General features: G+C 31.8%; 1 protein-coding gene and 1 long non-coding RNA gene across 2 annotated transcripts in view; one reads left to right on the top strand and one right to left on the bottom strand.

The window, feature by feature from the left end:
• Positions 1 to 4,570: 4,570 nt before the first annotated feature.
• LOC143043564 (uncharacterized) lies at positions 4,571 to 6,356 on the top strand. Its single transcript, XR_012968470.1, has 2 exons — positions 4,571 to 4,921; positions 5,537 to 6,356. It is a non-coding gene; the product is annotated as an uncharacterized LOC143043564 (long non-coding RNA).
• Positions 6,357 to 11,447: 5,091 nt separating this feature from the next.
• LOC143042659 (transcription intermediary factor 1-beta-like) overlaps positions 11,448 to 21,105 on the bottom strand; it is a 41,889-nt gene continuing 32,231 nt past the window's right edge. The window contains exons 3-5 of the mRNA XM_076215075.1: positions 17,613 to 17,720; positions 12,775 to 13,565; positions 11,448 to 12,090 (exon numbers count right to left, since the gene is read on the bottom strand). Coding sequence (XP_076071190.1) covers positions 12,081 to 12,090; positions 12,775 to 13,565; positions 17,613 to 17,720 — 909 coding nt within the window. The 3' untranslated portion in view covers positions 11,448 to 12,080. The remainder of the gene's footprint in view (positions 12,091 to 12,774; positions 13,566 to 17,612; positions 17,721 to 21,105) is intronic.

Below are 21,105 nucleotides of genomic sequence, written 5' to 3'. Positions count from 1 at the left end.
AATGCTAAAATTGAAAGAAAAAAATTGTTTTCGACTTGTCGCGAAAAAAATAGATTGATTTTCGCCGCAGGCGAAAAAAATAATTTGTCCAGAAAAAAAACCATAGCCCCCCCAGAAAATCAAATGGTTGCTGCCTTACACGCATCTTTGTCGGAATTAAAATAAAAACAAAACACTTATAAATATATATATTCCTTTTGTCTCCGTATATCTTACATAAACATTTTAACAAGCTGACCACACTCTTATTTATAAGTTGGCGCACATCAAAGTCGTACGTGCTCCTATGGCAAACAATTTTGTTGCAAACGAAATGAAACAACAGCAACATTATTTGTCCTTTTCATCATTTTAAATAAGAACAACACATTAATTAAATATTTGAAGCATAAATCTTTTCGATACAATTGTTTTAAATCACTTAAAATAAAAAAGATCGTCATTGTTTAATCAGTTGCTATATATATATATATATATATATATATATATATATATATATATATATATATATATATATATATGTTATTTGGCACGTGTCAAACGGTTCATTGATTTTCGGCATATCAAAGAAAAACCGGCACGTGTCTAAATAATGTTGAATATCTCGTTTATTTATGATTATTTTTCTGTAAAATTTGAAATTTATGCATTAAATATCAATCTCTAACATGATATATAAAAATAATACATATAACAGCACTCCTTTTATTCCTTAGTGGCATTGTATAGTCAAAGCCTTAGTGCACTAAGGATTCCTTAGCAGTGTACCGAAAGAAAAAAAAAATCCGTCATTCTTTAATAATCATAGAAGGTTAACAACTAGTTTGTTTCCCGGCCGTTATTGAAATTCTTGACAATACCTTAATATTTGTATGTTCCGAAGGCATACTGAATGTTTTACGGAGGGGACCAACCTAGTCAGTAACAACGTACTATTGTGAATTATTTTTCGGATAATAATCTTTGAGACATACATTAAAAACGGTGTCATTGATAGGCAACCATGAACACAATGAAAAATGAATACGTGAAAGTGTTCCATGTTTATTCCATTCAAGTAAAGACTTGTTATGATAATACCATATATTTAACTAATTTATATATAAAAAAAAACAAGATTATATCTTAAACTTGTAAATCCAATTTCAAGTTTTAAAAGTTCCTCAATTTAAAATAATACATGATATATTTGCGTGATCTTATATTTGTTTAATTAAAATAATGCCTTCAAATACATGTAATGTTTATTTTTATTCAATTTTCCACAAAACATTTTAGCTTAGTTTAAATGAAATTCAGAACAGAGAATCTCAAACACTGTTGAAGAGAATATACATATTCGTGTTAATTCGCCTCAGTTTAATTTGTTAATTCATATTTGACATTTAACATTTTAATCCGCAATCCACATTTACCCGACAATCTTGTATATTGTATTTTCTCAATGAAATAACATAACGTGCATGTGACCATCAGAAACTAAGACAAAAATGATATTTATAATGGTATTTATCAAAACTTAAATATTTCGAAATATCTTAGTAGCATAGGAATTTGCCAAATAAGCGAAGAATTATATTCTACCTAGGATTTACAACCAAGGATTTGTATAGTTTCTTTTCAATAAAATATTGTTGGTGTTTTTGGCGACTATAGCAGCAGTATTGCCGTTATTAAATAAAAATATTAAATTTTCGCTATCTGATAATTATAGCCGCGGGTTAAAATGTTCATTAAAATGTATAATATTATACTATAATGGGCATTTTAGAATGGCACGAAGTTCATCTTCAATAGTAGAGCTACAACACATGTCATCTCGTGGACTTCTTTTCTTTCATACTTTCCAGTTTCTATTTTTTTAGTGGAGCTACCCCACATTTAAATTTTGCAAAAACACATTTGTTTTTAATTGACAGAATATTTTTAACAAATACCAGTTGCCTAACAGTATATTTTTAAGTCCATTTTCGCTCAGTTGAATAGAAATTCCAATTTTAACTCTTCTGTCGTAGAAATGTCAATATCATGTTATTGTTTGTACGTACAACATGTATCATTATATCAAAATGTGTCAGTCCCAGCCAAGATTCACCGAATAACCACAAAATCTTTACAGATGATAAAATATTTACACAAAAAGTCATGAATCTGTATGAACGTTATGTACGATGAAGTTAATTAAGAGTCTACAAGAAAGTAAGTATGACTGTAAATTTTATTTAAAGTCGGAACCGATACATATATATTATATATATATACATATACTTTAACCGCTCTATAACCGACTATCATATAAAAACCGCAATGTATGAACGTTACACAATTAGAGATGAACGTTTCACAAATGTTATCTGATCTACACAATTATACACGATTGACGAACGCACGATACACGGTTAAGAATGAATGATTGATGAACGCACGAAACACGCACGATACACGGTTAAGAATGAATGTTTGATGAGCGCACGATACACGCACGGTACACGATTAAGAATACACGATACACGCACGTTACACGGAAAATACACGGAACGATGAATGATGAACGCACGATTGGTACACGCACGATACACGCACGATGCACGCACGCAACACGCACGATACACGATGAACGCACGGAATAATGGTCAGTTTGAATTTTAGAAGGTCTGTATATGAAGAGCTGCCATTACAAAATGGCGTTGATTTGGAACCTTCTGTTTTTTTTTTTCATTTAAGACATAGCAAAAGAAGAAGTGGCCTTGACCTTTTCACATCCATAAAATTTCATATTGTGTATAGTATTTCACTATAGTATATTACAGAATTATTTTCTAAAGTATAAACACCAGTTTATTAAATTATTTCAATATTTTTTCTATCTTTGAAAAAAACAAAATTCAAGCGCTGAAACAGTTTTTTTAATTTTGCATCTTAAAGGTTGTGTATTTTGTGAAAATTAGTATCTAGTTATAGATACATACATATTGTGTATTTGCAAAGTCTGGACAGAGCAGTAATAACACAAAATATAATATAGTCACCCGAGGCGAATGCGAGGTTTAAAAAAAAATTGAGTGTAAAACAAAGTCAGTTTGGTGCATGAACATTTTTTTAGTATATAGGATAATCCTGGTAAAAAAGTTAACTCATTGATTTTTTAAGGGAAGGATGAAAAATAATTCAATGCAATGCCAGTTTTCTAATGTAGTAATTCAAATTCAGTCATGATCCTAATATAACTTTTAAAAGCGACACACAATAGCTCAAGTATTCATAAAATAGGGACATGAAACAATCTCTTAGTCATCATATGCGGATTCAGTACGCGTATTAGCATTACAAGACACTTCCTTTTTTTATAAGAACAAGTTCGGCGCAGGACAGAGTTTGTTCAAAGCAAACACAGTTTTTTTAGTACAAATGCTATCTGGAGCGTAAATACCGTCATGATTTGGTCAAACTCGTCAGATATAGTCTTCCCTTTGCATAGGAATCACAAAAGAAATGTGAGTACAAAGTTTCGATCAATGTTCGTGACCCATATTCCCATATGCATATGCATGATGTATCTGCACTGCCAGTCCCAAATGTAAAGGGGCGAATGTTGGTACAGAAACGATTGATTTTGTAATAGCCATACATTTACGAATTTTTGTTATCTTTAGGGACAATATACGGTTCAGAAGCGCCTTTGTGTTATTTTTCATCGATTAACTATCAAATGAACTTTTGAGCCTAGGCTCTGTGTTGAAGACCGGACCGTGACCTATAATGGTTTACTTTTATAAATTGTGACATGGATGGTGTGTTGTATCATTGGCACTCATACCACATCTTCCAATTTCTATTAACAAGCTATGCGGGCATCATTTCCATAGAAATACCAAAACGAGGACATAGCTCATAAGACCACTGGTGGCAGGATGAAGTAATTGTTCTTCTTTTAATGTATCCTTGATATTTTCAGACACACCTTGGTGTAATTCTGAAAATCTTAATATAGACTTCAATTTTCCTGCAGCAGATATGGCATCCCCTAAATTGAGTTCCGAGCTAAACTCTATAATTCATATCCCTTGGCCCCACTGTGTCTGAATTGTATGGTGTCACAATATCTAGTTAGTTCTGGAGTTTGGCAGTTTGGTAAGCATCAGAGACAATCTTGGGTAAAATTGATCGGTATATATAGAGGATGTGCTACATGAGAAAGGCTTTTTCTTATGGAAAAACAAATCACACCACTAACAATCGTTATTCACTGTAAATATACCTGACGCCGGACGCGTCCGGACGCGTTCAAAATTTGTACACCGAATGTTCAATATTTTAACGTCATATGTTCATGTTTAGAGACGTGTTCAAAGTTTTAACGTTTGTGTTAAAAATATTAACATGTGTGTTCAGACACAGTGAACACCGGTGTTCAAATTCTGATCTAAAAAAGAAGATAGTTGTTTGTCCGATTTTCTATCCTTGAATTGGCAAGTTTACAAAGATATTTATTTAAAAATATGAATGTATACGCACGATGATGATCTTGCAAATTTTTTACTAATATTTTAGTAATTGTGAAATATTAAACTTCCAAGCTGGCATATATGTATAGTTTATGAACTTATTTTATTATTATTACTAGTTTTATTTATAAGTGACATATTTATGCATATTAATGAGGCCTGTTATGATAATATCGTAATAAAAATATGTCGATGTTTATCGTATTTCATGATCCGTTCAGTTTATTAACATTACATGTTCAATCAGTGTTCAAATCGCTCGAAACTTTGAACACCTCGCGTTAAAAAAAATATACCAGGGTACCAAATACCGGAAACAAATATCGGCTGGTGATATAGGCGGTTAGACGAAGAATGGATACACATAAGGAAGAGAACTGGAGAAGGGATTTCTATCCCACACGAACACGAAAGAAGTGAGTATTAACAAGTTAGGATAATCTCCATAGGTAGTTCGATGGCTTCCTTGTTATTTTCTCATGTCAGATATATATTTGTCCAATATTCATAACTGTTATATATCCAAATTTTCAATATTCAACATAAAAGACGAATTAAAGAACAGGATTTAGATTAAACGTAAATAACTGTCAGCTTTGTTCTGATGATTTCCTAAACTGATGAATAACCAGTCTGTGATCGTCTGTCTGTTATACAAACTAAATGATGATTTTTGACATCCGCGTATATTAGCTGAACACTAAGTGTTAAGAACTATAACATCAAGTGTTCAAAAATGAAACACAAAGGCATTAAAAACTGAACACCACACTTTCAATTGACGAACACTAGGTGTTAAGAACTCTAACATCAAGTGTTAAAAAATGAAACACAAAGGCATTAAAAACTGAACACCACATATTCAATTGATGAACACTAAGTGTTAAGAACTCTAACATCAAGTGTTCAAAAATGAAACACAAAGGCATTAAAAACTGAACACCACATATTCAATTGATGAACACTAGAGTAAACATTTGGAACACCATTTTTGACTTAGAAAATGCATTCATTTTTTGTTTTATTTGTAGGCATCGTTAGATTGAAATGTTTGAATTAGGAACCGGAAGGCAATAATCAGACAAAGGTCATTTCTGTATGCTATAAAGTGTTGGAAAAAAGAAAGATGTCAAAAAGGTATGACAATATATGTATATTAATAGCTTATGTGGGTGTATCATTTCTATATCTGTATACCTTCGGTCAAGAAATCGACTTTTGTAATTTATAATGTCAAAACTTGCATTTCACTGCCATAGAATATCAGTTTATACTCTAGTATATATCGAAATTAAAGCATAACAACCATTGCATAATTTGATGCCTTATGAACAACTCTCTTCTATTAATTTTAAATTTTATTTTGCAGGATAAATAGATTAGGCTCATTGTTGTGGAGGATTTTGACAATGGAAGTTGATAACAAAACATAAAATGCCACCCAGTTGATAGCTTTAAGTGAAGATGCACTGAAAAGTGGAGCGTACATTGTATGTGATCGTACAAGAACTGTTGGAATTTGCAAACTTTTAAACTTTGAAATTCATTGTGACAAATATCTATATCATAAACTATCTACTTATCACATTGACATGCTTTTTTAGATAGGACACACATGATGTAGCAACTATCTTGTCATGTAGGGGTAAATCATTATTTGTGATATATTTAAGTCAGTTTAAAAACATTAAGTTATGTATGTAATTTCACTGACTGTTACTTGTGATATCATAAGGTATTCTTGTGTACTTTTCTTACATATATGCTCATTTGATTATATAAAAAATTACTTGTTAAAATATGTTTTATTGTCATATATTGCCTGATTCAATACAGTTTTTGTAACAGTTTAATTGAGTTTAGTGCTTATGGAAAATTATGTACGCTTGAAATAGAACATGTTCCACATTTGAACACCATAACTTTGAACACCTATGTCAACTGTTCTGAATGTTAACGTCTGGTGTTCTTAATCTTAACATTTTGTTTTTTTGAACATGTTCTGTGTGTTCAAAAAGTGTTACATGGCTGTTGAACGCGTCGACGTATTAAGATTTTGAACATTCGGACACGTTAAATCGTTGAACACTAATGTTAAGGTCTCTAACATCAAGTGTTCAAAAATGAAACAGAAAGGCATTAAAAACTGAACACCACACATTCAATTGATGAACACTAGAGTAAACATTTGGAACACCATTACACGTTCAAAAAGTGTTACAAAAAAGCGTTCAAGCAGTGTTCTATTTATTAACACTTAGATTTACAGTGTTAATAAACTGACAGCAAGTTCGAAATCTATTTTTTCAGTGACTGTTTTACTTAATTGCACAGGTGTTGACTTCAATAAGTACTTGGTTATGCATGGATAAATGATTACTCACATTAATAAGCACAACTTAAAAGACTGTTAACACGTTTAGAGGACTCAGTTTTGCGTAGTTTTCTGGGTTTTTTTACAGGTTTTTCTTTTACACAAAAACCCTGTTTTCATATCCAAACTACAAGGAAGAAACTGAGCGCGAGATCGTATAAAAGTGTCAGGTTGTGAGGTTACATGTCGATCAGTTTGATCACATACATGTATATGGTATTTCTGTTGTTTCTAATTTAAAGCTCCCCAAGGGTGACTGAAGAAACGAAATATGGTCACTTGGTCTTTCCCCGACCGGCAGTAAAACGAAGTTTGGCGTCCGTTTGGCTGTGCGTGATGTATCAAGTTCGCAGTCACGTCCGGTCAGAATGGGGACGTTAAATCCGCTGCCTCGTGTAAAGGGAGTGTCACGTTCTTTGCACGTTAAAAACCTTTGCATCAACTCTTTAAGGGGTCCGTAGGTGGCATGTTGCAATGGAAAATTTATGTCCCAATCCAATATCCCATCATTTTCCAATGGCAGTCTAAATTTTCCCGATCATCATCCCGAATGGCCTCTATTATAACAAAACCTACCTATTGTTTTTATTGTTAGCTTGTTCTCGTCCTGAACATGCATGAAATATTTGCCACTGGACTTTAAGCAACCAACAATCAATCAATCAATTTAATTTAAAGACGCACCAATTTTGCCTTCTGGTGCAAGTCTCATAACATCACTGATGATTTGCCCACGGAAAGCAGAATATCAAGAGAAGTTGGTTTTAGCATTACCTTGTCACACACCAAATCTCTGCAAAACTTCAATAGTACTTTTCTCCCCGACCACTTGCATGCATATTAATTGCTCTGAGGTTAAACATTGACATACAATGTATTTCCACACAATGTCAACTATAGTCATTATCCGGAAAAACCTTTTATCCGAAGGATTTGGTTAACTTTTATATAAAGTCAAAATTTTATTAACAAAAATATAACTTATTTACAGAAAATACACGAAAGAACTACTATATATATTCAAATTACTCAAAAATAAATTAACTTCTCCTACAAAATCTACATAATCACATCGAAACTATCAAATTGATTGTGAATGAAAAAATAAATGGTGGAGCTGATTGACGGATAGGAAATTTCCGTAATTAAAAAAGGTACAAATGATGTTTTTAATTTTGAGTTTTTGACAAAATTGTTTGGAATTTGCCCAACAAAATTTGCATGCAGTATCGCAATAATATGTTGTGTCCTCTCAAATGTCAAATACTGTTTTTGAATCATATGTTTTCTCGTTTTCAAAGAAAAACGCGTTAAATTTCTATCTAAAAAACAGCCAACTTTAAGTTTGAAAGTTTTACTTGGAGATGGTATAATATTTATGTCTTCATCATTCCGATGATCCTTGATGATATGTGCATAGAAAATATTCACGAAAATAGCGGGAAATTTAACCAAAAAATATATTTTTGGATTTTAAGGTAAGTACCCAAAACCGTAAATTGAGGGGTACTCCCATTAAAGGGATAAAATACAAAAATGTGACCATAGAAACTTTTTACGACCCGACGGAAATTAAAATATAGATATTATTCTATCATTTAAAACAATTTGCAGCCGTGTGTTATTCCGGACCATTAAACTCGTTAACTAAGCGTCTTTTTCGATGTCAGTTGCAGTACTAGAAGGATGTATTTGTATATACTTTAAATGGTTGAAGAATTTACATTCACCATGCAGTGATATTTCAATTGTTTTCTTGTATACAGCTTTGACAATCAAAATGTACTTGTCCACTATTGCGTGTTGCATTATCGCCATTTTTCAGCAATTTCAAGGATGAGCTCGATGGATATTGTTATTGGAGCAGAAATTCAAACACTTTCAGAGCACTTGGTTTTATAACTTTGAGGTGAAGTGCGGGTAACATATTTGTGTTTTTATGTTTTGTAGAATGATGCTTGTCTTTTTTTAAATTTCCAATAAACATGGTGTTGTTGTTGTTTGCATTTAGTCGATTCCCCTTGGTATCGTCTACCCATTTGTGCTGCATTCATAGGCCGACACATTCACGTTCACACAGACGGAAGGTATATGTTTACGATAATCATATTGTTGTCAGGTTATTAAATATGGGATTAATATTGTTTCACTCATAGGGTCTCAGTATTGAAAATAGACACATCTACTCTAAATCCAGTTGTTGACATGCTACAGGTTATGTTCTTTTTATACATTTTATGATGGTATGATACTGAAACCCTATAGCTAATGTAATGTTTTTGGCTTGATTTTCATATGATAAAGTCATAATATTTCAATCTATTTAATTGAGGTCTGGAGCTGGTACATGTATGTCAGTAACTTCTTGTAGTCATTTGTTAATTTAAGTTTTATTGTTAGTTTGTTCTGTTTTTTTATTCTGACATCGGACTCAGATTTCTTTTCTTGGATCCCGCCTACGAGTGAGAGATTTTCTTGCTGTATTGAATATCAATTGGTGGCCTTGTTATTTTGTTCGGGTTGTTCCCAATTTCTATTCTCAATTTAACATTTCAAACAAGTGAAACCGCGAGTTACTGCTTACTGATGATACCCCCGCCGCACGTGGATAATTTTCGAAAGTGTAAAATATGTAAGTATTCGGTAAACAGGATGTTGTTGCGTAATGAATATGAAAGTTCATCACACGGTATAGCTATCTTATATAAAGCCTGAAACAAAATTTCAGAAATTCTTGTAGTGTAGTTCCTGCATGAGAAAAATGCGACGAAAATTTTCAACTTCGGTATCGTGTGTAAAATGATACAAGTGTTCGTTAAACAGGAAGTTGTTGAGTGATGGATATAAAAACGCATCACACGATATAGCTGACTTATGTAGAACCTGAAACCAAATTTCAGAAATCATTGTAGTGTAGTTCCTGAGAACATGCTACAAAAATATTAATGGAACCGACGGACTGACGGATGGATGGATGGATGGACTGACGGATGAACAGGTAAATCTGTATACCCCTTACTTTTTTTTTAAAGCGGGGATACAATTAAGATAAGATGAGATAGATAATACATCTTTTTTTTTTCAATTTACTTCACATAATATATAAATCTATTTTACTGTAATACTGTCATTTTCGGTGCGTAAATTAGATATACAAACACTTATAGACTTATCACCAGGCTTGTATTTGCATGAGCAACACGATGTGTGCTACACGGGGAGCAGGATTTGCTTACCCGTACGGATCACCTGATATCTCTCCGGTTATATTTGGTTGTTGTTTGATTTTTTTTGAAGTTCGTGCTGTATTGCTCAAGTCTTTAGTTTTCTATGTTTTGTAGACCCGTGTTTGTCTGCGGTTTTTTTTCCATGGCAATTTCAGTTCTTTTTCTGATATATGCTGCCTCTCTTTTACATTTAGTACCATCTTTCCCTGTAATCTTCTAATAACAACCTCTTTACAAACAACGTTATATTGCTAAGTTTGTCATGTACATGCTCCAAAATGCTTCTTTCCAAAATTCCACATATTCTGTAATAAAATTATCGTTCGGTACCAATTCTAATGCACAACTCGACAACAAATTTCTCTTCGGTGATGCTAAAGGTCAAAATGGACTTGATGTGGCGTAAAGCAATGAATTATCAATCAATCAATCAGTCAGTCAAAATAAGCTGACAATAGGATGATTGGTTCTATTTTAATGACAGAATTTCTTACTTTTTGTAAAATGTTGATCAATTTTCGTTTTTATTAGTTTAATTGTCAGTTTCTTTTCAACTTAGGAATTTTATAAATATCCTCTTTGGTGTAGTATACCTCGTTTTTATTTGTTACCCTTAGCGGACGTGCTTTTAAACACTTTATAGAATCTCTAACATAACACACTGTGTTCATGTTCTCATTGACTTTTTCCTTTATTCGAAAAGGCAGAATGCATACGAAAACCCAAATGTCTAGATAATCATAGGTCTGTTCTATGTTCCTTTAGAATTCAACCAAAGATGAAGACCTGGATCTTCCATCACTGTATTGATACCTAAACTATATAAGTGTCCTTACAAACAACGATATATTGCTGGGTTTTCCAAGTGCTCCACGAAATCTCTTTCTACATTATTTACATCTATTTTATCAGCATTCAAAGTCAGGCTTCATAAACATAAACACTAACAAACCATAACAGACAAGTGTTACCAGCAAACAACTAATTATTGTTGAATATTATTCAATATATTTTGAGTTGCTGCCTCATAATTTTACCGTACACACCCTTTTTTAACAAAGCGTCAATTTGGATGACTATACACAAAAAGCATTTCAGAGTATTAAATTTCTACCCTAAATTTAAGTCAGTACATATATTTCTAATATGGCGGCATTATCACCCAAATGTGGTCTAAGGAAATCATTATTTGAAAAGGGTAACAGACAGACAGTTTTATATCAAGAGACACCACTGCTCAGATATAAACGCATAATTCTGCCAAGAACATATAAGACAACAAATCATTAATAAAAATGTATGTAGTTTAACAGACGGTCAGACATGAAGTAAAAAACTAAGACATGTTATCTTGTTTAATCGATGAAACGGTCAGACAGACACTGTAGTGACTACGCCTTGCAAGAAAAAAATATTTTTAATTATTTCATTTGTGTATATAACATCAACAATACTGATAATTATTTAATAAATGCAAATTCTAGCACTACTGCTAATAGTAAAATATAAATCTGTTTATACATGATGCTGACAAATAATCTTCTACAAATCTTAAAAAATGTTCAATAATAGAAAAATAAACTAAACCACTTACATGAAAATGAAAAAGTATGTCCAATAAATGCCGATGTAAGTGCATTGGTAAGTGTCATACGAACTTTATGATATTAACCATGTATATATGTATTCATATATTTATAGCTTTGATATAAACGTACTAGTTTTATTCTTTTAGACAACTATAAACCTACTAAATACAAGTATAATTCAACAAATGTCAATAATCATAAGAGAATGTTAAAATAACAATCATTATAACTAAATCAATAAAAACAAATTAACAAGTAATACTAAATATCAAAGAGAAAAATAAAAATAAAAACAGAACTACAGTAGATATAAATAGCAACTTTGGACGCAAATATTCTGCTTTCTATTCATTTCAGATTATGCTGTACACTGCCAGCATTTCTTCTATTCTAATCTGTTAAATATAAGAATTTATATTAACAGAAGAAAAATCTATTACATTACGTAAATTGCTCATATAGTTTCCATACAAACTCATGATGTTGCTTATTTATTTGTTTTAATTGTTGTGTTTCGTAGACAGTTGGCAGGAATTTTACAGTGTTGTCCATTCCTTTGATGTGAGCTTTTCATTTTGCCATTTGATTAGTGACTTTCTGTTTTGAATATCCTCGGAGTTCAGTATTTTTGTGATTTTACTTTTTGTTCGTCTTTTTGCTGTTTTTTTTATTTTTTGCCATGACGTCACTTTGTTATTAACTGATGAGTTTCAATATCCCTTTATTATTTCCTTCTATTGTCTCAGAAAGTCACTGATCTGCAAAATATTACTTTTTGCAAAAAAATCGTTTTATGAATGAAAAACATTTTGCAAAAGCAGGCGCGATTGATTAAAGTTTAATGTTTCATTTATTATTTTAAATGTTGAACGAGGTCCTTTGCAAAGGTAGGCATCAACTTTATTTCAGCCAATTACATACATTCATCGCATTTAACTTCACACATTGTAACACAGTTTTCATTAGTGTGAAAGGTTTATTTAGCCAGATTTGACGAATGAGACGAACTTTGTAATCGTATTATTCGTATTATTCAATTATTTGAATGTTTTGATTTCTAAAGTGAATGTGAATCTTACTTTTTTCTGTACTCCTGCAAGGAATGAATGGTGTCGTCCAGAAATCCTTTCAGATCTGGCGTCTGAACGTGATGTGGTTCTATATCATCCTTTGCCTCACTGGTTAGATCACACATATCTCTTTTAAGGGTTTCATAAGACACCAAGAATGATACTGCATGCTCTTCTGACAAAAGTGTTTTAAGACTTTCATACACAGCTGTTTGTTTTCTGTGAATTCTTTCTTTATTTTTCCAAGCACTTTGTAGCTCCTCCTTCTTCCACTGAGTTACATCCTCTACTTCATTGACTTTGATATCAGTCTTTGTCTCAATTAATTTCTGCAGATCTTCACCAACATGTCGGATTTTAGCAATAGCATCTTTTGACTCCTCGTCTAACTTCGGTATGTGGGCCATTTTTGTTTTCTCAGCCAATTTTGATATCCTCTGAAGATTATCTTTCATATCACATAATTTTGTATAGGCAAGTATTTTAATTTCCTCGGATTTTGCTTTAATTTCTGACATATCATGTCCCTTGTGATCGGAAGTAACACATATGTTACATACCAAAGTTTTGCAGGGAATACAGTAAAAGTTGTATTCAGATTTGTGTAATTCGCATCTTAATTTTACGGCTGACGGATTTACACTTTTTAGGTCGATCACGGAGTGTTTTTTTGAAGGTGGTAGTTTATCATGATTTTCTCTACATGGTTTACAAAATGCTGACTTGCAGTCATAGCAGAAGAAAATACCTTTGTTTTCACAAAAAACACAAATGCTGGTTGAGGTCTGCGCTGTAGATATCTAATAAAGATAAATGCAGGTGAAATATTTTGAAATACCAAGAGTATACCTATTAAAAATGAACGTTTGTGCTTTTCAATTTTAACTAGCATTAGTTTGTGTTTGTTTAGAATAAGTTACCCCAATTGTTAGACAAATTGTAATTTCACTCATTTTCCTTCCAGTCAAGTCTTTTATGAAAGAATGTAATACAGTTTGTTTAGACCAATTATCGCATTTATACTTATCATGAGCAACCATTCGAGTTCCTTAATATGGTTGGATTTGTTACCTTTCCGACGCACCTGAGATAACTATCGGATTTTGGTTTTTGTAGACTGTTGTATATGTTTTCGTCAGGTCTTTTTTTCCATGATGGACATGATGCTGTCAAGTTCTACTCGACTTATGAGTTGTAATTGTCCCCTAATTATCTTCCGTCTCTTTTTTTTTGTTCATTCTGATGATAATTGACGATTCTCAATGATAATTCCTAGTTAAACTTATGGATATCAGAATTCAAACAAATTTCATGTTCCTAAATTAGAAAAAAAGACTCACTAAATTAAGAATAAGTGCACACTCATTATCAATAGAAACTGGTAGGTATGCAAGACCAAAAGTACCCTCTAATGAAAGATTTGTAAATTTTGCACAGGAAAAATTTAAAATGAGATACATTTCTTGATTGAATGTCTTTAATATAACAATACTGGATCTAAATATAAAATCAATGATATTAATTCAAATAATTTGGATGAAAATTGAAAATGTTAAATCCTATGTCTGAAAAAGAACTAAAATCTATGTATGTTATTGAAGATGCTCTTGATTTCAGAGACCACCATACTGTTTCATCAGATAATAATCTTTTATAGTAGTTTGTGCATGTATCTTATATAGGTGATTGTGTGTTTTAAATAAAATTATGAACATTTTAATAATACTAATGTATAAGTTAACGGTATCAATATGAGTTTAGAATGTAATGGTATTCATAGAATATACTTAGATTGTTAGGGTATCTATAGAATTTACTTATGACTTGTTGTTACATGCATTTTTATTTCAGTTATATGACTTATGTTTTGCTTTAATATTATAATTGTCTGTATTTGAATAAAGCCTCTATTGTGCTCTTTCCAATAAAATATTGAATTGAATTAATTGAATTGAGATTAGAATGAATAGGCATTCATATTTTCCCGCGTTTGTTGCAAAACGCTCTTGCGATATTCTTGTTTTTGATAAAAAAAATTCTCACGACAAAACGTTTTCATATCATTTATATTTGTACTTTCCGTTATTAGTCAAAAACGCAAGTCACATGGGTAAAAATGTAAAAAACATAACAGTGGAATGCCCGCATGGTCATGCGATGTAAAATGCGTGAAAAAAATTGTAGAAAAAAATACAGAAATAAAAGGTAAAAATGTCAGAAAAGGGGTACAGCAGTCAACATTGTATTATAACCTTAATCACTACAAAATAAGCAAATATGTCAACAAAGATAAACCAATAGTCATATAAGATTAACAACAAAGAAAGACAAGAAAAGAATAATTATTATAGCACAATAACACAATGTCGGAATGTACAAGTACAGAGCCACTTCAACACAGCGAGAAAATCCCGCATACGGAGGATGGCTTCAACTGGCCCACAAAGAAAACAAAAGGTATACTAGTTCAGCGAGTTGTATGTATATAACAATACTACTTCTGTCATCATACAAAAAAGGAAATTTAGAATTTTCACCGGAGGTCGGTATTTTTTATTTTACTTTTTACAACATTTTCATTTTTTATATCAAAGAACCAAATGTTAATAATCATGTTAATATAATTAGGGGCGTAACTAGCTAGCCAATCAAATTGATGGAAATCACTCATGGAAAGATTGGAAGAGTAATTTGAATAATTACAAATCATATTTAGATATGGTATGGACAAAAAAAGACAAATAATAAAGTTACATGTTTCACTATATATGTTTCATCTTTTGAAACAAAGACAAAATTCTTCTAATAAAATGTATTGATTATTCTTCTAAGACATAGGACCAACAGATAGATAGACTTGAAGCTAAGAACTTAATTGTGTCAAAACAAATGCTTTTTTTGGGGCATTTTGTAAGTTGAAACATTTGTGTTCTAGTTTTCTCCTCTGAGAACTGCTTATTGATTTTAAGAACCATTATAATCATTATATGACATTGAAGACTAAAAGTTGTGGAGAGTCATTTTATCAATATATGATTTAAATACTTTTCAGCAAAGTGCATTGAAAATGTACTTTTTCATCTTAAACAAATAGTTCTTATGTTGTATTGTTAAACCACTGTCCCAGGTTAGGAGGAGGGTTGGGATCCCGCTAACATGTTTAACCCCACCACATTATTTATGTATGTGCCTGTCCCAAGTCAGGAGCATGTAATTCAGTGGTTGTCGTTTGTTTATGTGCTACATATTTGTTTTTCGTTCATTTTTTTTTATATATAAATAAGGCCGTTAGTTTTCTCGTTTGAATTGTTTTACATTATCTTATCGAGGCCTTTTATAGCTGACTATGCGGTATGGGCTTTGCTCATTGTTGAAGGCCGTACGGTGACCTATAGTTGTTAATGTCTGTGTCATTTTGGTCTTTTGTGGACAGTTGTCTCAATGACAATTGCAAAAGAATATACACTTCTTATATTCAAATGACTAAAATTGTTTTCAGACATTTGATGGGAAATAAACTTTAAAAAAATGGTTTATTCTAATTAAGAGTTCGAAATTTTAACAAACTGTTTTAAGCCAATCACTGATAAAAATACGTGAACTAACCTAAAATGATGATAAAATACAGATGATTATTGAACAGATATATCATGTTAAGGAGGGGTATTTGCGAAAAATACCAGTCGAGAAAATGTAAAATTTCACGAGCCGTAAGGCGAGTGAAATTCATTCTCAAGACTGGTATTTTTCGCAAATACCCCTCAAGAACATGCTTTATCTGTTTAATTACCCCGAATGTTAATGTTCAAAAACGCATTGATGATCGTGACGTTACAAGCGTCCAGTCGGATAGAGTATTTTTTGCCAAATACCACGACAGAGAGGGAAAAGGGCATATCCTTTTTACAAATACCCCAGCGGCGTTAAAAATGAACGATATTCATTTGATAACAGTAAATTGGTAAAAAAATACACTGGAGATCAACCAATCAAAACCCAGGATTCTTACATAAGGTGTAATTATGCAGAATAATCAAATAAATTATAGTCCTTACTTGCATACCTTCGAGATATATTTATATTCAGATTTCATTTTATTTTTATCTATTTAAAAAAGATCTTGTTAATCCTTATTTAATCATTTATCTTTCAGACATAATTCACGTTATCACGTTATGTAGTTTAGATCAAAACTAATAAGCAATGAATAAATCTATCATCTCTATATAATAAACATCTAATATATTGATTTGTATATTCAATTATGATGTCAAGTATTTGTATATTGAGATGTATATTGAAGGGTCTGTATAATTATGTAAGACTGAGGTTGATTAGTAATGTGGTCAATACAATTGTCATGTAAGGAGGTAGGGCATTATTTTTAATTTACCACCTTGTCTCTGATTGTTTAATGATCATGCCAAGTTTCAATCACGCTAGTATTGTATCATTACTCAACTACCTAATCAAATTGATTTAAAAAGCCTGCACATCAACACACCTTAACGACAAACATGCTTGAATGAACTGCTACAAAAATATACCCAAATTTAGGGAACTTTAATTCACTGTGTATATATTTTGTAGATTTAGTAGCTGACATGTGCCTAGTTACTTGATGCTTCAGAGGTCGGTGCCTAATGAAAGAGTAAGAACAATTCTAAACTTTCAAAAAACAAATTGTCTTCATATCTATGCGAATGCCACGTTAAGCAATCTACTGCGATGTCCACCTTGAAAAAGATTAAATGTGTAGGACATTTTTTTGAAAATAAGCGATGTACACAATGTCCAAAGGAGTGAACTGTATGAATCAAAGCGAACATTTCAGTATTTCATATTACTTTTGATTCATTTTTATTCGTGGTACCATCTGGATGAGGAAAGCCAACGTCAGCAAAATGATGCATGTGATGTGCTCGCCAAAGGTGCTCCTCAATTGTTGAAACATCCTGCAATGGAGTGAAATATATAATTTTTTTCATTTTAAATTGATTCTTTTTTATAAAGAAACTTTGATTTAAAAAGATATTTAAAGCAATGTCATTTTACATTTTGAATGTCGGATTTATGTCTTTTCTGATTAGTTTATCATGAATTCAGATATTATTGCGAGGTCAATAATTGATTAATGAGAAAAATACTTATCAACATTCTGGTATATATTGCTTATATCTTAATGCAGATTGCCCCGAAATAGTAATTATCAATTTAACATTTATGTCACTTTTTTAAAAATCGTAATAATTTCTGAATTTACTGTATTTCTATCTTGTTTATACAAAATGGTATTTAGAGCTTAATATCAGCAAATGCCAAATACAAATTTGTTGTAGTTTTAAATAAGTTATTTGTTTTAAAAATAAAGGACATTAATGAAACAAAGCTGATTATAGGACATTGAAACTCTCTCTTAGGAGTGTAAGAATGTATGAGCTATGATTCATTTTTGGGTCCATTATTCTTTATTCTTTGTATCAAATCCAAACCTTCTCTTGAGTAAACCTCTAGAGGTTTATTTAGGATTAACTGTGTTGTTTTACTGCTCTCATATCGAATAAAACTCCTTATCTTGTTTATTCATATCATGAAAAAAATTGAAAATCATCTAAGTAATTTCCGACATAAATATTTTTGTTTGTGTGTCTAAACTCATTTTACTTGTAGCAATAATATGATAGCACCAGAAATCTATGCAATTTTGAGATCAACACATGTTTATTTTTGGCATGAAAATATAAACTCATCATCTTGGGTACTGATACATTTTCAATATGGTAAGGGGATCAAAATAAACCAGATGCTCCGCAGGGCGCAGCTTTATACGACCGCAGAGGTTGAACCCTGAACGGTTGGGGCAAGTATGGACACAACATTCAAGCCGGATTCAGCTCTAAATTTGGACTGTGATTAAATAGTTGACACACCATAGGTTTCTGACACAGAATGAATGTGGTCTAATGAACTTAAAAATGGTTTTTGCCTTTGAGCAATTCACTATGCTCTTGAATATTAATCCTCTCAAAAAAATGTTTGAAGAAATCTTCTTTTTATTTATGAAATCTGAAATGAGAAAAAATTGAACCCCCCCCCCACACACACACACTAATTTTTTTTTCACATCCCCCTTTCCCTTATTCCAAAACTGGTCTCAATTAAAATTTCTAATGAAGTTTGCAAAAATAACTACTCATTTAAATACATCACAAAATATTAAAATGTAAAAAAAGTGCTTGTTATCACTAAATGGTAAAGATTGTTTTAATGTATCAGTTGGTAGTAAAAGTGAATATACATTGTATATTGTATAAAACAATGATTTAAGTTGATTCAACTACTATTCTGGATAAAGAAAGATAACTCCAAATGAAAATTTCTTGCTATTGCACAATATTGTGCAATTAGATATTTCTTGCTATTGCGCAATACAGTGCAATTGAAAATACTTGCTATTGCACACTACTGTGCAATTGAAGATTTCTTGCTGTTGTGCAATACTGTGCAGTTGAAAATTTCTTGCTATTGCACAATACTTAATATAATAATTTTGGATCCTGATTTGGACCAACTTGAAAACTGGGCCCATAATCAAAAATCTAAGTACATGTTTAGATTTAGCATATCAAAGAAGCCCAAGAATTCAATTTTTGTTAAAATCAAACTTAGTTTAATTTTGGACCCTTTGGACCTTAATGTAGACCAATTTAAAAACGGGACCAAAATTAAGAATCTACATACACAGTTAGATTTGGCATATCAAAGAACCCCAATTATTCAATTTTTAATGAAATCAAACAAAGTTTAATTTTGGACCCCGATTTGGACCAACTTGAAAATTGGGCCAATAATAAAAAATCTTAGTACATTTTTAGATTCAGTGTATCAAAGAATCCCAAGGATTTAATTTTTGTTAAAATCAAACTAAGTTTAATTTTGGACCCTTTGGACGTTAATGTAGACAAATTTGAAAACTGGACCAAAAATTAAGAATCTACATACACGGTTAGATTCGGCATATCTAAGAACCCCAATTATTCAATTTTTGATGAAATCAAACAAAGTTTAATTTTGGACCTAAACTGTTGGGACCAAAACTCCAAAAATCAATCCCAACCTTCCTTTTATGGTCATAAACCTTGTGTTTAAATTTCATAGATTTCTATTTACTTATACTAAAGTTAAGGTGCGAAAACCAAGAAAAATGCTTATTTGGGCCCCTTTTTGGCCCCTAATTCCTAAACTGTTGGGACCTCAACTCCCAAAATCAATCCCAACCTTCCTTTTGTGGTCATGAACCTTGTGTTAAAATTTCATTGATTTCTATATACTTATACTAAAGTTATTGTGCGAAAACCAAGAATAATGCTTATTTGGGCCCTTTTTTGACCGCTTATTCCTTAACTGTTGGAACCAAAACTCCCAAAATCAATCCCAACCTTTCTTTTGTGGTCATAAACCTTGTGTCAAAATTTCATAGATTTCTGTTTACTAAAACTAAAGTTATAGTGCTAAAACCAAGAAAATGCTTATATGGGCCCTTTTTGGCCCCTAATTCCTAAACTGTTGGGACCAAAACTCCTAAAATCATTCCCAACCTTCCTTTTGTGGTCATAAACCTTGTGTTAAAATTTCATAGATTTCTATTTGCTTATACTAAAGTTATAGTGCGAAAACCAAATGTCTTCGGACGACGACGACGACGACGACGCCAACGTGATACCAATATACGACCAAAACATTTTCAATTTTTGCGGTCGTATAAAAAGTGTGGTCGCATACTTTAAGTTAAAATCTATTTAAATCATTCCTTGCGATTAATTCACTGGTGTGAAAATAAATAGGCAAATGCACATGATTAGACTTTTTCAACCTCCACATTGAAATAACAGCTTTCTAAGGAACTCTCCAATCATCATGCTGGATTTTGTTCAAGGCACTAGCTACGGTTACATGGAAATATAAAAATAATTAAAAAACATTATTGTAACATTGGAGACTAATTGCCGAAATACAGGGATGGGATGGGATCTGTTTAATTACGATTCTAATGTGACGACCTATTATCGTCAACCAAAATAATCACAATATATCTTCCTTTAGCGCAAACGCAGTAATGCACAAAAAACGGGTATTTCGCGTTACGACCAACTTATCTATACTACCAGATATTCTCATTTTTCGACATCAAAACCCCAGTTTAGGTAGGGCAAGATTCAAATACAATATATTAATCTCTATTTTTCATCAACATAACAAATCAGTCGGGCCATTTTAATTTATTTTTCCTGGTAAAATTTCATAAAACGAAAATTCCGCGAGATAATGTTATTGTCTTTG

This window comes from Mytilus galloprovincialis, chromosome 8, assembly GCF_965363235.1.
Source record: "Mytilus galloprovincialis chromosome 8, xbMytGall1.hap1.1, whole genome shotgun sequence".
NCBI lineage: Eukaryota > Metazoa > Mollusca > Bivalvia > Mytilida > Mytilidae > Mytilus > Mytilus galloprovincialis.
This window is presented reverse-complemented; position numbering and strand designations above follow the sequence as displayed.